Source organism: Lipotes vexillifer, unplaced genomic scaffold (genome assembly GCF_000442215.2).
Source record: "Lipotes vexillifer unplaced genomic scaffold, Lipotes_vexillifer_v1.1 scaffold584, whole genome shotgun sequence".
In the NCBI taxonomy this organism is placed as follows: Eukaryota; Metazoa; Chordata; class Mammalia; order Artiodactyla; family Lipotidae; genus Lipotes; species Lipotes vexillifer.
In genome coordinates, this window is record NW_006783036.1 from 4,550,785 (window position 1) to 4,571,310 (window position 20,526).

The 20,526-nt window shown below is 44.1% G+C and overlaps 1 protein-coding gene across 1 annotated transcript in view; it reads right to left on the reverse strand.

The window, feature by feature from the left end:
* Positions 1 to 20,526, reverse strand: part of EML1 (EMAP like 1) — a 93,323-nt gene that overhangs the window by 9,664 nt on the left and 63,133 nt on the right. The window contains 4 exon segments of the mRNA XM_007455643.1: positions 12,801 to 12,889; positions 15,745 to 15,812; positions 18,666 to 18,797; positions 19,052 to 19,177. Coding sequence (XP_007455705.1) covers positions 12,801 to 12,889; positions 15,745 to 15,812; positions 18,666 to 18,797; positions 19,052 to 19,177 — 415 coding nt within the window.

A 20,526-nucleotide genomic window follows, 5' to 3' on the forward strand; every position in this document is an offset into this window, starting at 1 on the left:
ACGCGGGCCTCTCACTGTTGTGGCCTCTCCCGTTGCGGAACACAGGCTCCGGACGCGCAGGCTCAGCGGCCATGGCTCACGGGCCCAGCCGCTCCGCGGCATGTGGGATCTTCCCGGAACGGGGCACGGACCCGCGTCCCCTGCATCGGCAGGCGGACTCTCAACCACTGCGCCACCAGGGAAGCCCTGGGTGGGGGGGGTTTAGATTTTTAATCCAAGTTTCAACAGGTTGAAACTAGACCAGGCAGGCTAAGGATTTGCAGTTGGGCTTAACGAACATGAAACTATCTTCTTCCAATCTCCATTCTTCTTTTAAAAACTTTACAAATTTAATCCAATCAAAACTCCATTGGTCCACTGACAAAGTGCTCTGTAAGGGTCCTGATGGGCGTGTCAAGTTTGAGAACTGTCCCTACTACAGTTCTGTATTTAATGAACCTACGAGGGGCCAGGCAATCGTAGTTGACTACGGTTTCAGTAAAAATTCACATAACATTAGCTTATTAGCATTAGGCCGTCTTATGTAGGATATTTCTTAAATGAAAACATGTAATAAAATGTGACTGAAATGGTTATCAGATGACCCATAGAAATGGTCTAGGTTTGTGGTTCTCAGGATGCCAAAGAACCCCTCCACAAGCCCACACACTCTGGGCGATTCTAATGCACGCCAAAGGCTCTGCTTCACTGGCTCCTAGCGTGCACCTGTGTCTGGGACTATCGCTCTGAACCTCCCAGTTCAACCAAAGGCCACATACAGGTTATTAGCCGCTGAAACCTGGACCTCTCACTAGTGCCTGCAGAATTGAGAAATTATCTGAAAGATTTAGTTCTCAGCCCATACAGTTAACTTCAGGAAGCAACCGCTCACCTCTCACCCCCCCTGCACAACATAACATCAACCTTAAAGGGGATTTACAAAGCAGTCTCACTTCCACCTGAGCTCATCCTACACAACCCATCTGCGGCAGTAGGTAGGTGTCTGCTAGCGAAGAAATGTAATCATGCTGAATTCTGGGAAGGCATTCTGGCTTACTCACGATTTAACTTGAATTTTAGGCTAGCTGAAACAGCCTATTTGTGGCCTATCAAACGTACACCGTACATCTGCTTTACTCACTAAAGAAAAGGGTGCATTGACCAGAAGTAAAGAATATCCACGTTAAAAATGAAGATGAAATGCCTCCCCTCCTGCGACGCCAGTGCTGGTCTGCCCTCAATGATAAGATTCCTTTTCCAGGCACCAGGAGCCGTCCTGACTTGCTGTGTATGTGCTGTTCTGTTCTTTTTTTTTTAAACCTTGAAGAAATGTATCCCTGACTTGTGTGAAGTTCTTTGTTCTGACGCAATATAAAACTGCTGAAACCATGCTTCTCAGAATTATCTGAGAGGCTGTCTCCTGGGCTATGGTCCTCACTTTGGCTCAGTTCTATGCCTACTAGAGATTGGCTTATTGATTATTTCCATCTACATTGCTTGGCGTAGCTGGCAGGATATCAGAAAAACCCACGTGGGGTCACCTGGACTCTACTTTTCTCCCCTCAGCCTTTGATATTTATTTATTTATTTATTTTTGGCTGCATCGGGTTTTAGTTGAGGCACGTGGGATCTTTCGTTGTGGCACACGGGATTCTCTCTAGTTATGGCGTGTGAGCTCCAAGGCGCGTGGGCTCTGTAGTTGCAGCACGTGGGCTCTCCAGATGAGGCGTGCAAGCTCAGTAGTTGTGGCGCACGGGCTTAGCTGCCCTGCAGCATGTGGGATCTTGGTTCCCTGACCAGGGATCGAACCTGGGTCTCCTGCACTGGAAGGCGGATTCTTTACCACTGGACCACCAGGGAAGTCGCTGGAGTCTGCTTCGGATGCATGCTGGGTAGCAAACACGGACCCTTTGAGCCCCAGCCCCGGCCCCCCAGCTTCACAGCACTCTTGAAGTTGGGTGGTTCGGTGAGTTTTTCCTGATGTCTGGATCTTCTTGTATGAAGGGGCAGAGCCCGTGACTTTTATTTGAGCTGTTACCTTAAGACCTGGACTCTTAAGGGGGTACCGGAAGGAACCTAGCGGGAAGTTCCAGGCAAGGGATCTAGATGGAGTTTCCAGGTAAGAAACCTAGAAGGAATTTCCAGGCAGGAAAGGCCTAGAAGGAGCTTTGGGGTAAACTGGGTTGGTTGACTTTTTTAAAAATGTGGCTTAAAATTGGAAAGATTTGTACTGTATAATAAAATGAAACTAAAATAAATCAGGAAATGGCGCTTCTAAAGCCTAATGGCTCCCAAACAGGCCAGCCACTCACTGGAACTCCGGCTGGCTTCCACAACTGCAGAAATGATCTAGCTCTCAAATGGCCAGAATGGGACTCTTTTGACATTCTAAAACTGAGTTTTGCATGTGCAATTAAAGAAAGCTGGCTCGGGCTTCCCTGGTGGCTCAGTGGTTGAGAGTCCGCCTGCTGATGCAGGGGACATGGGTTCGTGTCCCGGTCCGGGAAGATTCCACATGCCGCGGAGCGGCTGGGCCCGTGAGCCATGGCCGCTGAGCCTGCGCGTCCGGAGCCTGTGTTCCGCAACGGGAGAGGCCACAACAGTGAGAGGCCCGCGTACGGCAAAAAAAAAAGAAAACTGGCTTGATAAGACATTTTTTTTCAAAATTCTGACCTGAGAGAATAAAAGTGCTCCTTTTTACGCTTGAGTAAAAGAATTCAAGCAAACTTGAAGGTATAAGTCTTATCGTGTCCTTGAAATGCAAGCACAGCCCACACTGCCTGAGACCACAGCCTTCGCTCAATTAGTAGAACCTAAACCTGCAGAAAAGGGGAAATGAGACCTTTAACAACTCAAGCAGGAAAACTACGAGATCTCTGTCTGTCTATCTGGATGTGTGTATGTCTGTATGTACATTATAAATATAACATGTTTCTACCTCCAAGTGATATTATCAAAATTAATTTGAAAAGAGCTCTATTTAATTGACTTAGAAGTAAGTGCTTACCAATGAAATATTTCTAACTATGACACGAAACTAGCCCCTCACATTTTGAAAGTATCATATAATCCAGGATTAATCTTTAATAAATGAAAATAAGTTTAAGTTGTTGGTTTGGTTAATACAGACACGTCTTTAAGTCATCAACATTAAGTATAATACTTTTATTATACCTAGGTTTATTGAAAGTCAATTAAGGGACTTCCCTGGTGGTGCAGTGGTAAAGAATCCGCCTTCCAATGCAGGGGACCTGGGTTCGATCCCTGGTCAGGGAACTAAGACCCCACATGCCGCGGTGTAGCTAAGCCTGTGTGCCACAACTACTGAGCTTGTGTACCTCAACTGGAGCCCATGTGCTGCAGACTACAGAGCCCATGACCCTTGGAACCTGCGCGCCACTAGAGAAGAGAAGAAAAAAACCCGCACACCACAACTAGAGAGAAGCCTGCACACCACAACGAAGAGCTGGTGCGCCACAACAAAAGATCCCGAATGCCTCAATGAATATCCTGCGTGCCGCAACTAAGACCCGACGCAGCCAAAAAAAAAAGTCCCCCAAAAATCTTAAAAAAGAAATCAATAAGCTCATGTTATCTCTGTTCCAACACTTGTCAACAAGAAAACTAACTTGGTATGATGATGTTTTCATAAGTAGGGAAATAGAGATACATGAGATAAAAGTTTTTAGGCAAACTCTTTAAGAATAATTATGTTTTATATATAGTACGTTTACTTAAAAATAGTTCCTCCAGATTTTGGTAACTTGAAACTTGAGAGTTTTGCTAAGTTAATATAAATTATGGAAATTCGTTAAATATACAGATCATTTCCAAATAAGATAAAGTACTAAAACATTAATTGCTAAGCAAATCTAAGTTTACCTCTTTGTCTTCTTATTAGAGAAAAACTAAAGATGTTTGGGTTTATTTGGACACACATCTTATACCACATTGAGAAAAGAAATTACGCTATAAGAAGATGTATGTTTCTAGACGTTATAGAAAATTTTCATAAGCTTTTGCCAACCGAGAAATGTTAATATGAGAAGCAGTTCACAATTGTTTACTTCTTGGTTTTTGCTAGAGATTCATGTCTTTTAAGGATTCAAAATTATATATGTAATTCATGTTACTAGAAATATTAAGGGAAATATTTCAGTATACAAGGAAAATGAGGTTTTCAGTAAAAGAAGATAGGGAATGGAAATGCATTTTGTTAAGGGAAAAGAAAGTGATTTTGTCCTGAAGCATCTCAAAGAGAGATATTAAACTAATTAGGTTTATTTGGTATGTTAAATAACATGGGAAGCGTGGTCAAATAAAAGATAACATTAAGCCTTTTTTATGTTCTGTCTATTTAAGTATACATTACAGGTGTTCCAGAAATTATATGAAATTCTTGGAAATCTTATATGTCCCGACATAAAATACTATTTGTCATCAAAATTGAGGCTCACACTAAAGGGACTGAACCCAAGTATTAGGGAAATACTCCAGCTGACTTTCAGGCAAAGGCAACAACAAAATCTGTAACGATGATGTAACGATGTAGATACAAAAAATTTTCTGCTTCTACAAAAGTTAACCCCCCATTGTTAGACTTTTGCCAGCCTGATGCTTGTGACATGGCAACAGTCTGCTCCTAAATCAGATAATTAAGATGGGTAGACAATAGCTGTGAGTTTAAAGAGCCAGGGCTATGGGAAACCCATGACGGTTGCTTGGTTCTCCCTGTTCCCTGGAAAACCCCATTTTTGTTTGATGGGTTAAAGCCTTCTCTTGCTGCAAGGCTAATGTCCTCACAATGACAAAGAAACTGTTAGAAATTGTGTTTTCCACTTGGGATATACTTTCCACAGTCTCCAGTGATCAAAGGCACCCATGTCACTGGGCAAATCATACGAGCCTTAACAAAAACCTTACAAATTTCTTGAAATTATCACTGTCACTATCACCCTCAATCGTCAGGCAAGGTCAACAGAATTGATGGAAAAACTGGACTCAAGTGGAACAAAAATTAATTACATGGGATTGAATGAACTGATAAATATGATTATAATTTTTGTGACTTTCATCTGAAATATTATTGGCTTTTAATCTTTGTTTTCCAGATAAGGGAACCTTTCCCCTTAAGCTAATTACGACTTACAGCAATTTAGTAAATTATACCTTTGTAAACAGAATTGAAGCATTTATCTTTTCTCTCTACCTGACCTCTCCAGAATTTGGAAACTCTTAGGTTTCCAGCAGCCTTTCCAGGTGAATAAGGAAGGCCCCTTCCTGGCAGGTGCAGTAACCTCAAGGTATTTTGGACCTTGAGAAAAGAGGAATTCACCTAAGTCTGTAGGTATTGCAGGCAGAATCTAATGGCAAGTCTTTGGTGTGGCTTTCCTGGCTTTGAGAGGGCTTTTGAAAGTTCAATTTGAGATTCCCTATGAAAAGTTCCAGCAAAGCCAAATTTAAAAGAGCCTATATGATCAATTACATTTATGTAAGTAATCAGGCCAAGTTTACTGAAACCAGACGTATTTTGCAAACAAGTTAGTCTTAATTTGACTATATTTGGTAAAAATGAGGATTATCTATTTATTTAATACAAAATTGTATATATTTATTTAAAAGCCTGCATTTTCTTCCCTGGACTTGAAGCACAGCATGTTGAATCCTGGCCATATGACTTAATACGAAATTTCTCTTTACTCACACGTGAATTTGGGGTGGGGATGGGCATCAGATTAAGTTCATTTTTTTCATCCTTAAGATTATCTCAAGGTCAAGTTATTTGCTTTGTTAGTTTTTCAAATATTTATTAGCTAAAATGAGCATAATTTAGAAAGAAAAATTATGTTTCAATAATATACCTTTGTGGATATTGAGGTTTTATATATATTGAGGTTTCTGTATTTACTACCTACATCCAAGATGCTTCTTTGTTGCTATGTTACATTAAAGTTTAACTGAATTATTAACAGGATATTCTAAGCTTGTTTCTAAAGCTGATTACAGTTATTTATCTTTGGATGAAGATCAGATGCACCATGACCTGCACCCAGGAGATTATGAATATTGTAAAAGACATTTTTAAAAAAACTCTCTCCAACCTAGATGGAAGGACCCTTATCAGGTACTCTGCACAGTGAAAGTGAAGGGAATTGACTCCTGAATTCATATTCCCCACTTAAAAAGGGCCTCCGCACCAGACTGCTCTATAGAGAGGACTGCTAACCTCAAACTCACCTTAAAACAACCATCAAGCCAGGTAGAGATGATAACAACAGTAGACAGGTGGCCCGCAAATCCAGACTAGGTCTGGAAGACCCATCCTACTAGTTCAATTGAACTGTTTACTAAATGTTTGTCTCCCTATCAAAATTGAAGGTTACTGTTTTACTTTTAGCTATATTTTTGCCCCAATGTTCAGGATGGAAAAAAAATTCTTTAGTAAAGTTATCGCAGAGTATAGCTACTGGGGGAAAATCTAACCAATTGGTGGATCTGTCGTCAAATTCCTTGGTCAATACAAGACCGATATAAGCCCCTCATAATACGTATCACTGACTGTTCAGGTTTTCCTAATGTGACCACTCCCCCAGACTAACCTCCCTCTGGCCTAATCTTTCAGGTTCAAACTTTTCAACATATTAATATGTCCATCCCTTGTCTGATACTATCCTCAGTCCTTAGAGACTGAGCACAACTTACCCTAGGGCCCCTTGATCTGTCCCTTACTTAACTGAAAAATGTCTTGAAGAGAAAAATGCGAGTAAATTATGCCAGCAACTACTGTATATTAAATACCATGCAAATGACTTTTGGAAGGTCTACAGGAGAAGTGATCCATAGTTTAATATTGTGTTGACAGGCTTCTCTGGTGGTGCAATGGTTAAGAATCCATCTGCCAATGCAGGGGACACAGGTTCAAGCCCTGGTCTGGGAAGATCCCAACATACTGCGGAGCAACTAAGCCCGTGCGCCACGATTACTGAGCCTGTGCTCTAGAGCCTGCGAGCCACAACTACTGAGCCAGCATGCCACAACTACTGAAGCCCACGTGCCTAGAGCCTGTGCTCCACAACAAGAGAAGCCACCGCAATGAGAAGCCTGCGCACCGCAACGAAGAGTAGCCCCCACTCACCGCAACTAGAGAAAAACCCGTGCGCAGCAACAAAGACCCAACGCAGCCAAAAATAAATAAATAAATTAAAAAAAAATTGTGTTGACAAAACTCCCAATTCATGAGGCTATCAATGAGAGCACTCTGGGAGGGATCACCTGTGCTCCCCCAGGTTTTGTATTCGTAGGTGGTATTGGAATTGACCCACCTTCCCAAGGATGGGCACATAAATTTCTTAAAAGCTGACAAATAGGTTTCCTCTTATTGGGACATTGTTACTCCATTGTCTGTACATCACGAAATAGATGAACCTCCTTTGTCTCTTCATTACAGAGTCAAGAGAACCATGTTAGCAAGATACTAAGATACCTGGTGGCAAAATCTTTGGGGAATATTAATTCCTAGTGCAGGAATGTACGGTTTACATATTGTTACAAAAAAGATGATCAGAAATCTATCAGCCACCATTGGTTAAACAGCCAAAGAGACGGCAAAAAGCATTGCAGCACAACAGACATCCCTAAATTCCTTAGCCCAAGTAACATTAGATAACAGGGCTGCCTTAGATGTTCTACTGGCTAAACAAGGGGGTGTTTGCGCTATTACTGCTCATACTGTTTGTTGCACTCATATCAGTACCTCTGGAGAAACTGAGATGCACCTAGAAAGAATGTCCCAAAAGGCAAAACGGTTATAACATGTAAGAAAAACTGACGCTTTAAATGATCTGTTTCGTTGGCTCCCCTCAGAAATAGGCAATTTTTTTGCTCTGCTTTACAGATGATTATCATTTTCATAATGTGTATTATTATTCTTTTCCTAGCCATCAAGTTACTCATGACATATATCACTGCTTGCTTTAGGCCTACTGCTAAAAGCACATGTACAATGTATGCACGACAATTTGACACAACTGAAAAAATATATCGCCTATAAAATATTTCCCAATTAGCATACCCCTGTACTTGTTCACTATGTCTGCTTAGTTTCCCCCTAATGTGGATAACTAGGCAAATCTCCATACATACATAAACAACCAAAAAGAGGCCAAGCACCAAGGGACATGAGGGAGACAGGGCAGGCAGCAACCACCCTGACATCAGGGACAAACATTTTGATCGTCAATGCTTTCTACTGAAAGATTTATGATCAAAAGAGGCAATTAATGCAAAATTTTTCACATACTGAGACATGGAAAAGTCATTCTGGCTTATACATGATTTAACTTGAATTTTACACTAACTAAAACAGTCTGTTTGTGGCTTATCAAACATACATCAAACATACATCTGCTTTAATCATTAAAGAAAAGGGTGCACTGACCAAAGTAAAGAATGTCCATGTTAATTTACATTCCCACCAACAGTGCAAGAGGGTTCCCTTTTCTCCACACACTCTCCAGCATTTATTCTTTCTAGATTTTTTGATGATGCCCATTCTGACTGGTGTCAGGTGATACCTCGTTGTAGTTTTGATTTTCATTTCTCTAATGATTAGTGATGTTGAGCATCCTTTCATGTGTTTGTGGGCAATCTGTATATCTTCGAACCTAGGGGCAGGACAGGAATAAAGACGCAGACGTAGAGAATGGACTTGAGGACACGGGGAGGGGGAAGGGTAAGCTGGGACAAAGTGAGAGAGTGGCATGGACATAGATACACTACCAAGTGTAAAATAGATAGCTAGTGGGAAGCAGCCGCATAGCACAGGGAGATCAGCTCGGTGCTTTGTGACCACCTAGAGGGGTGGGACAGGGAGTGTGGGAGGGAGACGGAAGAGAGAGGAGATATGGGGATATGTGTATATGTATAGCTGATTCACTTTGTTATAAAGCAGAAACTAACACACCATTGTAAAGCAATTATACTCCAAGAAAGATGTTAAAAAAAAAAAAGAATGTCCATGTTAAAAATAAGGATCAAATGCCTCCTTTCCCAGGATGCCAAAGCTGTTACTCCTTCAATGATAAGACTCCCTTCCTAGGCACCAGGTGCCATACTGACTCTCTGTGTACATGTTGGTCTGGTTTTTTTTAACCTTGCAGAAATCTACCCTTGACTTGTTAGACGTTCTTTGTTCTGACAAGACATAAAACTGCTGAAAACCACACTTCTCTGGAGCAGTGCCTCAGAGTTATCTGAGAGGCTGTCTCCTGGGCAACAGTCCTCAGTTTGACTCCAAGAAAGCTCTTTTCTACCCCTATTATAGACTGGTTTATTGATTATTTCCCTCGACACTGCCTATGTCACTGACTGCAAAGGCAGCATTTATCACGGTCAAGCCTGGCAGCTGGAGCATATTGGTCCTTCCCAGCATCCTGGGGGTCAGCTCCACCCATAAAGCTTAAGAATCGTTTGCTTTTCCTCTAGCTGCTAGCACAACATCCAGAACTTGCATGAGACTGAAGAAATGAGAAAAAAGCCCTCATAGTTTGATGTCTTCTCTTCTCAGCAAAGCACAGCTCAGGGAGCCACTGGGAGATGGCTGCAAATACAGGCTGGGATTTGGCAGCAGTTTCCTGTGTGGCAGCCTGTGTTTGGTCATCTAATTGTGTGTGTGTGTGTGTGTGTGTGTGTGTGTCTAAAATCTGTAAATACCTGAATCCGAAAAGGAGCCAGCTGGTAATCTACAATAGTATAGCCCACGTGCCTGAAAAATCTCGTGTGTAAGCAGAAAACTCATAATGATGATCACAGTGTGCTTTGCATCTAGTCAGATGCACTGTAGTTAGTCTGCATTCGTGCATCAACTAATATTCACTGAGCATCTATTCTGTCTATGTATATATTACCTCCTCTTCGTACTCTGTCGCATCTCCTCTCAGCTAGGTGCTGGGCATACAATGCTGAACAAAACACTATGGGGCTGGGGGCCACGGCCCGAGGATCTGGGGCCACCACCACTGCCACTGCTGCTGACGACACCCCATCACCCATGCCGTCTGCGTAATGCTCTGCTCTTCAGAGAGCACGTTCACACCTCCTCCTCTGGTTGAGCCCCACAGTAACCTGTCTGATTTGACAAGGGACAGCTGGCTGATGAAGAGAGGGCACTGGATCCACATGCAGGTCGCCCTGATTTGGCCCCGGCTCATCACCTCTGCCCCACACAGCCTCCAGTCAATGACTCTAAAACCTGAGAGGCAGAGTTACTGGTAGTGAGAGCTCTCTGGTCTCTAGGGGACAGTCATTAGTATAACTGACAAGAAACAGAAATGGACTCCCGAAAGGGCCCTGCTAGGTTAGCAGGAGCTAATAGATATCTGAGGGCTTTCTAGAAAAGCAGCTGTAGATGAGGCCCTCCTGCACTCAGCAGAGGTTCAAAATAACTAAGAAAATGACGAGAAGCACATAGGAGGGTGCAAAATATTGCCCAGGATGAACAGAACGAAATATGACACTTAAAATGTCGAGTCAAGTAAGGTGGAGAAAAGGTCCCCAAGGTGGCTGTGCAGTTGTCTGTTTAGGATGAGAAGTTATACATCTTTGGATGCAAGGGTCTAAAAAGGGTATTCTTTCTATGAGGTTAACTCTAGAGAACAAGAACACAGCGCCACCATGAGATAAGTACGACCGTCTATCAGCTTATAAAATAGAAGACTCCTACAGAGTGACGGCAATTCAGTCTTGGCCAAGTATTTCCAAGGACTAAAACTGCTATTTCCAAGAGTGTTCACATAGCTGAAGGTCCTACATATCACAGAGAAAGAGTGCTTCCTAAACCAAAAGCATAAATGATGAGGCTTAGAAACAATGACCTACCCAGTAGCCACGAGCATCCCAGGAACCCAAGCTGTCAAAAGGACTCAGGAGCCAAACTGAAGCGGCCAATAATGGATCAACTGTTCCACGTACCATAACTATCACAGACTGAAACACACTTAAATTCATAATGGCACCAAAACCACCACCACCAGCAACTGATCATTGTTAAAGGGAGCAGAGAACAAACTCACTATCTTGGAAACTGGTAAATAAAGGGAAAGAAACTAAGCATTTATCTTGGTTAACTCTACCATATGACTGGGTAACAAAATAGTATACTATTTGGGTAACAAAAAGTAGATGAAGGGAAGTTTCTCTTTACAGAATTACTATATCTGATAAATGAACAAAGGCTAAAACAGAAAAGCCAGTCCCCTTACGGATCTAAGTGTTGGGCAGCGACGGCTCTAATGGCATAGACAGTGAGACAAGCAGACCTCACGTGTCTCTTGTAGGAAGAGGAGACCAACACACATAGAGCCGGAAGAGGATCTAGATCCCAAATTACATTACAGGAAATACGGGGCACAGAGGGACATGTTCAGCAACACCACAGAGATGCGCCCACAAAAATCCAGTGTGGAAAATGCTCTGGGGAAAATGAAGCGGCTTGTTCAACAAATGAGCTGCAGGCGAGGGTAGCGTGTGTTTGCCTGTGTGTGTGTGTGTGTGTGTGTGTGTGTGTGTGTGTGTGTGTGTGTGTGTGTGTGTATGTGTGTGTGTAGGGAGAGAGAGAGAGAGGGGCGGGAGAGAGAGAGAGAGAGTGAGGGCGCCTATGGAGCAAAAGAGACTTCTGCGTACAAAATGTACATATGGGGACTTCCCTGGCAGTCCAGTGGTTAGAACTCCGAGCTTTCACTGCTGAGGGTGTGAGTTCGATGCCTGATCGGGGAACTAAGATCCCGCAAGCCATGAGGCGCGGCCAAAAAAAAAAGAAACCAACCAAAATGGACATATGATCAATGTTCCTAGCAGCATTATTCATAATAGCCAAAACACAGAAACAATCCAAATATCCCCTAACTGATGAATGGATGAATCAAACATGACATATCCGTAAAATGGGATACTATCTAGCAGTTAAAAAGGAATAAACTACTGATACACATACAATAACATGAATAACCTCACAAACATTATTTTAACTAAAAGAAGTCAGATGCAACAGGTGACGCGTTGAACGACTCCATTGATATGAGATGTTCAGAAAAGGCCATTTATGTTGCCTAGGGCTGGGGGTGGGAGTACAGATTAATTACTAATAGGCAGGGAGGGAACTTTTGGGGGTGATGGGAAGGTTCTAAAACTGGATGGTGGTGATGGTCGCACAACTCTACAAATTTACTAAGAATCACTGAATTGTACATTTCATGAAGAGTAAAATGTTGTATGTAAATTATACCTCAATAAAGCTGTTAAAAAAGGGTCCTCATATTCTTTAGATCTCTCTATTTATTAACATTAACAGATGAAAGGATAAGACGTCTGGGAGCGGCTTCAGAAACAACATGGGAGGGGGCAGTGGGTGGGGCTATGGGTGAACAAAATGGCTAAGAGTCGATAATTATTGAAGCTGGGTGATGGGTACATGGGGGTTCCTTATGCTATTCTGTCCAATTTTGTCCCTGTTTGAAATTTTCCATAATAAAAAGTTAAAAACACACAAGTAACTTGCTCCAAAGGCACCTGGCAAGAAAGCATGAGTGCATGAGAGGCTATTATAAATATAATAAAGGTGCTTTTTGACATGCTGAAACAAACAAACAGAAAGACCCACACAAGCATAGAGACCCAAAGAAGGGAGGTTGAGAACGCCCAAGTGCCACAGTTATGTGCAGATATAGTTTAAAGTTCGCTCTTGAGGGGGCTTGTGAATGTTTTTCTTTAAAGACATCTACAGAGAACTTCATCAATCTCTCAGAGTGACTGGACCGTATTCTAACCTGGTGAGTAACGCATCACAGACAGCTGCTCATTTCCATCCGTGTGGACGGTGACCAAGTCTTTCGTTTCTGTGTCAAACACGAACCACCTGTTGTAAACATGGGGAAAAGTACAAATCAATTGTTTAGTGAGAAAATGAAGTAAGACTATTACAGTCACAGCAAAGCTATTTAAAAAAATGAACCTAAGAGCTTAAAAATGCTCTGTATTTGCTTAATAAGAATTCTTACTCCCAGCTTTCATTTAAAGAAAATTTCCTACGTATGAGCATTTCCTAAAGATAGGAGCAGCAAACTGGGTACTATGGGAAATGATTCAGTTACTGATGCTATGGCAGGGTTCCCTGGTGTTTGAGTTTTGTCACTTACACATTAAAGGAGAGAAAGCCCTGGGCAGGGAAGATGAACCAACACTTACCCCCAGCCTGTGGCCAGAGGAAGCAGCAGAGGGGCCACTGCACACGCTCACCCAGAGATCTGTCCCAGGGCAAGGCAGGATGGGTACAGGAGGATGGGGCCGGGACAACCTCCAGGGCTGCTGCAAGCAGAGCTGGGCCAGCATCTGACCCTCTGTGATGCTGGTGTGCAACCAGCTGGGTGAAAGAAATGACCCAGAGAATGGCAGAAGGGCGAGTAGAGGACTGGCCTTTGAATTTAGCCTCTCTGGGCTCAGTTTCCCCAACTGTAAAATGGGAATAAAGGCCCAGAATGACTTTGCAGGCCCAGCGTCCAATCGGTCAAATTATAATGGACACGGAAGTGCTCCGAATCCTCTAATCAGGACACGGTACTCGGTCAATGTTTGTTAAATGGCGGGAAGATTGAACTCTCCTGCCCACGTGTTCTCAAGTAGTGGCAGTGAGTGGGATCCCAGTGTTTTCAGGGATGAAAAGGAATGTGGACTCCCTGCTGCTGCCGTTTCAAACCTTGATGACACACATCCATCGGCGTGTCCATCGAGCCAGAGTCACTATCCACTCAGGGCCCTAATCGGCACCACTCAAGGGGACTGGCTGACCCCTGACATCTGGATTTGGCGTCTCAGCTTTGCTTCCTGGCATCTTTAACAACCATTTACCTTTAATGTGTGCTATTTAACATTTTTTTAAAATATAAATTTAATTAATTTATATTTGGCTGCCTTGGGTCTTCGTTGCTGCATGTGGGCTTTCTCTAGTTGTGGCGAGCGGGGGCTACTCTTCATTGCAGTGCGCAGGCTTCTCATTGCGGTGGCTTCTCTTGTTGCAGAGCACAGGCTCTAGGCGTGCGGGCTTCAGTAGTTGTGGCGCGCGGGCTCAGTAGTTGTGGCTCACAGGCTCTAGAGTGCAGGCTCAGTAGTTGTGGTGCATGGGCATAGTTGCTCCGCCGCACGTGGGATCTTCCCGGACCAGGGCTCGAACCCGTGTCCCCTGCATTGGCAGGCAGATTCTTAACCACTGCACCACCAGGGAAGTCCCTGTGCTATTTAACTTTAACAGAGGTCAGAATAGAAGAAGCAGAGAGACCGGGCTGTCTGGGCTGTGCCTTTGAAACATCGTGTTAAACAGCCCCATTGAGAGCTAAGCCTGGTACCAGGACCAGGGGTGGGGGAGGCATAAACAGCGGGGAAGGATTAGGTTGCATGTTCCATCTCTCTTCCTCCTACAGGGCACTGTCTGTGATTCTGAGCAGCTGGCACTGTCCCATACCCTGTCCTGCCACACAGACTCAGCACGTAGCTGACGGCAGTAACTGGCTGGCAGCCGTTCATCAGAGCCTGCTGACTTGGAAGCTTCATATGTCTCTAAGAGAGGTCAAAGAAATGGGTGTGAGAGAGAGAGAGTGTGTGTGTGTGTGTGTGTGTGTGTGCAAACATTTTCACGAAGGATTCTGTTGGATACAAGGTGCCCAACTCTTAAGATGTTGCCACCTATGACCTATAAATGGTTACTCTTTCTTTATACATACTCTAAGTTCCTAGCAACAGAATCTAAGTGGTACTCTTTTTTTTGAAGCACAGTTGCTGTACAATATTTTATAAGTTACAAGTGTACAATGTAGTGATTCACAGTTTTTAAAGCTTACACTCCATTTATAGTTATTATAAAATATTGGCTATATTCCCCATGGTGTACAATATATCCTTGTAGCTTACTGTATACCTAATAGTTTGCACCTCTTACTCCCCTACCCCTGTGCTGCCCCTCCCCACTTCCCTCTCCGTAAGTGGTACGCTCTTTAGAGAGGAGGGGATCACCAATGGTATATGAATTAAGCTATAATACATGTAGATACTATGACAAACAATATAAAAGTATAATCGAATCTTATGAAACAATGATATAATAATAACCACTGAAATCGCCTGCCAGGCAACCCCAGGAGCTGCTGCATCCCTTGTCTCCCTCAGTCATCAGTGTACAGCCAGGCAGATATATCGTCACAATTTACAAAGGAAGAAACAAACTCAGAGAGGTCATGTAACTGGCTCAAAGACACACTGCGGCTAAGTGGTGAAGCTGGGATTCAAGCGCAGAGCTAGCGCCTGGCCTATCAGAGGCGCTTTGGCAAATAAGTGTTGGCTGAATCAAACATAAGGCTCAGGATCTGGGCAGTTTCTGTAAGTCTGACAGGGCAGCAAGAAAAAGCAATTAAAATTCGCAGTGCTTTGAAATGCTTTGTTGCCCCATTCCAACGTTGAGAAGCCCCACAATCCTGTGTGTGTGGAGCTGGGGCCTCTTCTGGGAGAGGGGTCCACAGCTTCCCTCGGCTTTTCCCAAAGTCCAAAACGTGAAGGGCCACTGCCTCAGGGTTCACTTTCGAGTTCCGACTTAATCCCCGGCAAGTCATTAGGAGCTGAGAGAGGCAGCCAAGAGCTACCCTGTGCCTGTCGCTGGGGAAACACAGACAGCAAGCCTCTTTCCCATGAACTTTGAAAGCACAAGCCATGCTGACATGCACTTACCTCCCAGTCAGTGTTCCGACTGCAACCACAGACCCTGAAGGATGAAAACCAGAAGACTGAGCTGGATCCTAAAACATTGTAAAGGAAGTGTAAATTGATGGCCAGACACAGTGCGATCACATAAAACACACACAAGCACAGCTGTAATCCCTTAGGGCTACGTGGCCCCATTTGAAAAATCTCTTTTCTCTCCAGAGAGGAAAACATTTTCCTACTTTAATGAAGGTCACGTCTCAATAATACTAAATTTTTATCCTCTTATAATTTTTCTCTTTCTGTCTTATAACCTTTCACAGCTACAGTAATCAGAAGACAGATCAACAAAGACACGCTCTGCCTCCAGGTCTTGGAAGTTCCTTCAGTTGACCCGCATGCTGAATGGGAAGCTTGTGCTCGATCTGTCTGGAATTACGACCCCTGCACCCAATGCCATCAGGTCGGTACTGGGTAAACGCCCCCCACTGGGTGCAAGACACCATGGTAGCCCTAGACGGATCTCAAGATGAGCAGGGCACATTCCAGGTTTGGCTCTAGTGGGACACGTACGTGTTTGTTCCTAACAAGGTGGAAGGACACTGATGAGAGAGGTAAAAGGAGCTGGAGAGGGAGCATTAAGTGAAGTGAGATGGGGAAGCTGGGCCGAGGCATGCCGGTGCTGGAAGCCTTTGACTCGGGCCTTCCAGTATAGGTGAAGGTGGACGTGGACACACCAATATTTTTTTTGGATCGAGTGTTAAGGGGACAAAAATATGGTCAAGGAGGGAGAAGCAACACAGTTTGGGGCATATTTGAGGAATGGCAGGTAGAGTCAGCGGGTTTACAGGGTGGGGAATGGGAAAGCATACGGAGGATGCTAGTAATGTGGGCTGCACTGCCACATCAAGGGCTGTGATCACTAGGAAAAACACAGTGAGAATAACTGTTTCCTTTCACTAAAAAGAACGATGTGGTCGAATCTACGTCTTAGATCACTTGGTAGGAGCGCTCAGGACGAATTGAAGTGAGAAGAGATTAACCACAGGAAGACCAAGAAAAGAGGAGCACTGGAAATGGAAATGGAAGGAGGCACTGAGGTACCACTGGAGAAACCGAAAAAAACAGAGAGACACCAGAGAGAAACTCTTCAGGGACTGATGACGTTACTGCGATGCTTTTCTAAAGCGGGAGCTGTGATTAAGCTCAGGGCCTCTGCGGACACACAGAGAGAAATCATGTGCACTTGAAGCTTTACGGCCTAGTTGGTTTGAGGCTCATAACATTTTTGAGATGAAGACACTTGAGTGTTTCTGTCTAGTGGCCTGTGGGCAAAGAAGCTACGAAACTGCAGATCTTTCTGGGCTCCAGTTTGGCGCCCGTGCCCTGATGCCAGGCTGGTGATGGAGTAACTGGCATTGCTTTTGGCCAGACTGCCGTGTAGACCAAGGCCACAGGGAAGGCTGCTCTCCTGGACCATCACTGTCCCTGCTGCATCAGTGGCTGTCAGCTCTGCACCAGCCCTTCATGTATTCGCCATTCCATCTGGTCCTCCAAGCCCCCACGAGGGGACGGTCACGACATGGGACACCACTTCCTGTAGCTATGCCCTGCCATCTGGGCCACTCCCGCTCTGCCCTCTAGTGGCGGTGTCACCCCCAGGCCTGTCATCTTAGTGATCAGTTCCCCCAGTGACCAGCCAGCTCCAGTCTCTCACAGACCTTCTCCAAAAGCGAAGGGCAGGGGCTTCCCTGGTGGTGCAGTGGTTAGGAATCTGCCTGCCAATGCAGGGGACGTGGGTTCGAGCCCTGGTCCGGGAAGATCCCACATGTCGCAGAACAACTAAGCCCGTGCACCACAACTACTGAGCCCGTGTGCCACAACTACTGAAGCCCATGCGCCTAGAGCCCGTGCTCCGCAACAAGAGAAGCCACTGCAATGAGAAACCCATGCACCGCAACGAAGAGTAGCCCCCGCTCGCCGCAACTAGAGAAAGCCCGCGTGCAGCAACGAAGACCCAACGCAGCCAAAATTAAATAAATAAATAAATTTATTTATTAAAAATGCGAAGGGCAGGAGGGCCGAAACATGGACCCAGCACGTCAGGAAATGCTGGCAACTCTGCGGGGGCTGAAAGGAGGACGTGTGGGGTCTACAGAGGGGCAACCCCTTGCCTGGGGCTGGATGTGTCATTAAGGGCACAAGCAAGATGGGAGGTGTATTTCACTCACTACAGTATGATGTGGCAGAAGACCCTGACTTTGGGAGTCAGATTGAGCTGGCGGTGAACACTGGCTCCATCACAGATTCAGGGACCTTGGTGAGCTATTGACTTACCTAAGCTTCAATCTCCTAATCAATAAAATCAGGGTAAAAAACTTCAACCTGCAAGGCTGCTGCAAGGATTAAGGATAGTACATGTACAATGCCTGGTATGCAAACAGTGCTCGATAAATGCAGACACTGCTGTGTGGTATGTAGGGAGAGGACACTTCAGCACTCTGATGTACAACTGGAGTTCCTTTTGCAAAGGTCACAGACATGCTGACTTTCAACTTTACCATCAGACTCAAAGTGCAGAGATAAATTAAACTGTACGCTGTTAGAATAGTTAATAAATTCTCATTCAAAAGGTACTCTGTAAATAGAATGCAGGCTCATAACGAGGGTTTTTCAGCCTTTAAGCCGGAAGAGATTGCACTTGGGAAACCCAGCAACCAACTCGGAAAGGCTCACTTGCTGTCCAAAAATGCAACAGCAAACTTCTGAATTACACGGATGAGACCACTTGAGGCAATGTTTAAAGCAGTACAATTTGAAGGAGATAAAGTGACATTTGCTTTGGGACGAATTTATATCACTATTAATCTCATGCAAAAAAAAAAAAAAAATCAACATGTTCCAGATGAATTTTTATAAGAAAGATGGAATATAACATGCACGTCTACCTCTATTATTTTGTTCCAGACAGGCCGGTGACCAACAGCGTCCCACAGTGTGGCGTGCCTGTCATGCCCACAGGTCAAGAACTGAGGTTTTGAGGCATGGATGGCCAGTCCCCAGAGCTCATCAGTGTGACCCTACAAAGAACCGAGACAAACAGAAGCTCTCTGAAATATTACAGCCAACACCCAGGAGCCCTGCAAGACCATGAACCATGGCTTACTGCACACTCTGGAACTTCCCCCATATGTTTTTCTTCCTCGCTGACTGAAGCCGAGGAAGGTGATGTTAGTATAAAACACAGGAAAAATCTCCTCTTTGTAACTCTGTCTCACGTTCTACTATTGCACAGAATGAACGTGTTTGGTGGGCTTGCTGAGCTGGCGCGTACCTGAGTGATGGGTGTGAAGTCTCCGGACAGTGTGCCCTGTAGAACAAAGTTTCTGGTCGTGCCTATCAAGATCACATCGCCTTTCCCCTCAGCCACTGTCCGTATGGGACCAAACTGTTCTGGAATCTGCAATGAAAAGATTTCAAATGTCATTAAATTCTTAGCTCCATCATTCAAAATACTTGTTTATTTATCATGATGGCAGTTCCTAGCACAGTGACATACACACATGCATGTGCTATGGAGAGAGAGAAAGTACTTGAGTGAATGATCCCAAATCTTACATTTAAACTCCAAACATTTAATATACCTAAAAAAAATCAGCAATAGTAAGGTTTTTTTTTCTTTTTTATAAATTTATTTATTTATTTATTTTTGGTTGCATTGGGTCTTCATTGTTGCGCACGGGCTTTCTCTAGTTGAGGTGAGCGAGGGCTACTCTTCGTTGCGGTGCGTGGCCTTCTCATTGAAGTGGCTTCTCTTGCTGCGGAGCACGGGCTCTAGGCGCGCGGGCTTCACTAGTTGTGGCTCACGGGCTCAGTAGTTGTGGCTCACGGGCTCTAGAGCGCAGGCTCAGTAGTTGTGGCGCACGGGCTTAGTTGCTCTGCGGCATGTGGGATCTTCCCGGACCAGGGCTCGAACCCGCGTCCCCTGCATTGGCAGGCGGATTCTTAACCACTGCGCCACCAGGGAAGCCCAGTAAGGTTGTTTAAAAAACAAAGAATAAAACATTTTTTTCTTGACAAAATATAAAAATAAGAAATACAACTGAGTAGTTTACTCTTTACTTGTTATGACTTCTGATAGCAAAACCAAGTAAAATTTGGAAAGTAAAGAACATGTAATCTGCTGTAAAGAGCGTTCCTAAACATTTTTTTATAACTTAAAAGGATAAATTCTTTGGCAACTTCATTTAGTTTTGAAATCCACTGCTCATGTTGGCAAACATATATGATTATATAAGTGTTAATAAAAATAATTTCAAAATACACCAGTCAAGAACAATTTGCTATGATAAAATAAACAGAGGTTCTTGCACTTTATGAAAAGAACAGAAAATCGCAGTGAAAGCCTGGGGTGGACTCCAGGCACTGCGGTTCTGGGACGGCGAGGCGCAGCCTGTTCTCATACAGACTGTCTACTTCCAGCGCGCTTTGTTAGCACAGACTGGAGAAAAGTGGATAACAATCCATGCTAATGAAGAGGACTTATAGGTACTTAAAAATGATGCGTATCTTCTATAAAACTAGGTGAGACTTTGGAGTCTTTGTTATGATTATAATGTAACTTGGGTTCATCAAATGCTGGTCAAATCTTACTATAAAAAATGCTACCGCAATTAAAGTCTCCATGAAAGGAAGGTGATTTCCAAAACTCAGATAAAGGCCTTCCTTTTTTTTTTTTTTTTGGGGTACGCGGGCCTCTCACTGTTGTGGCCTCTCCCGTTGCGGAGCACAGCCTCCGGACGCGCAGGC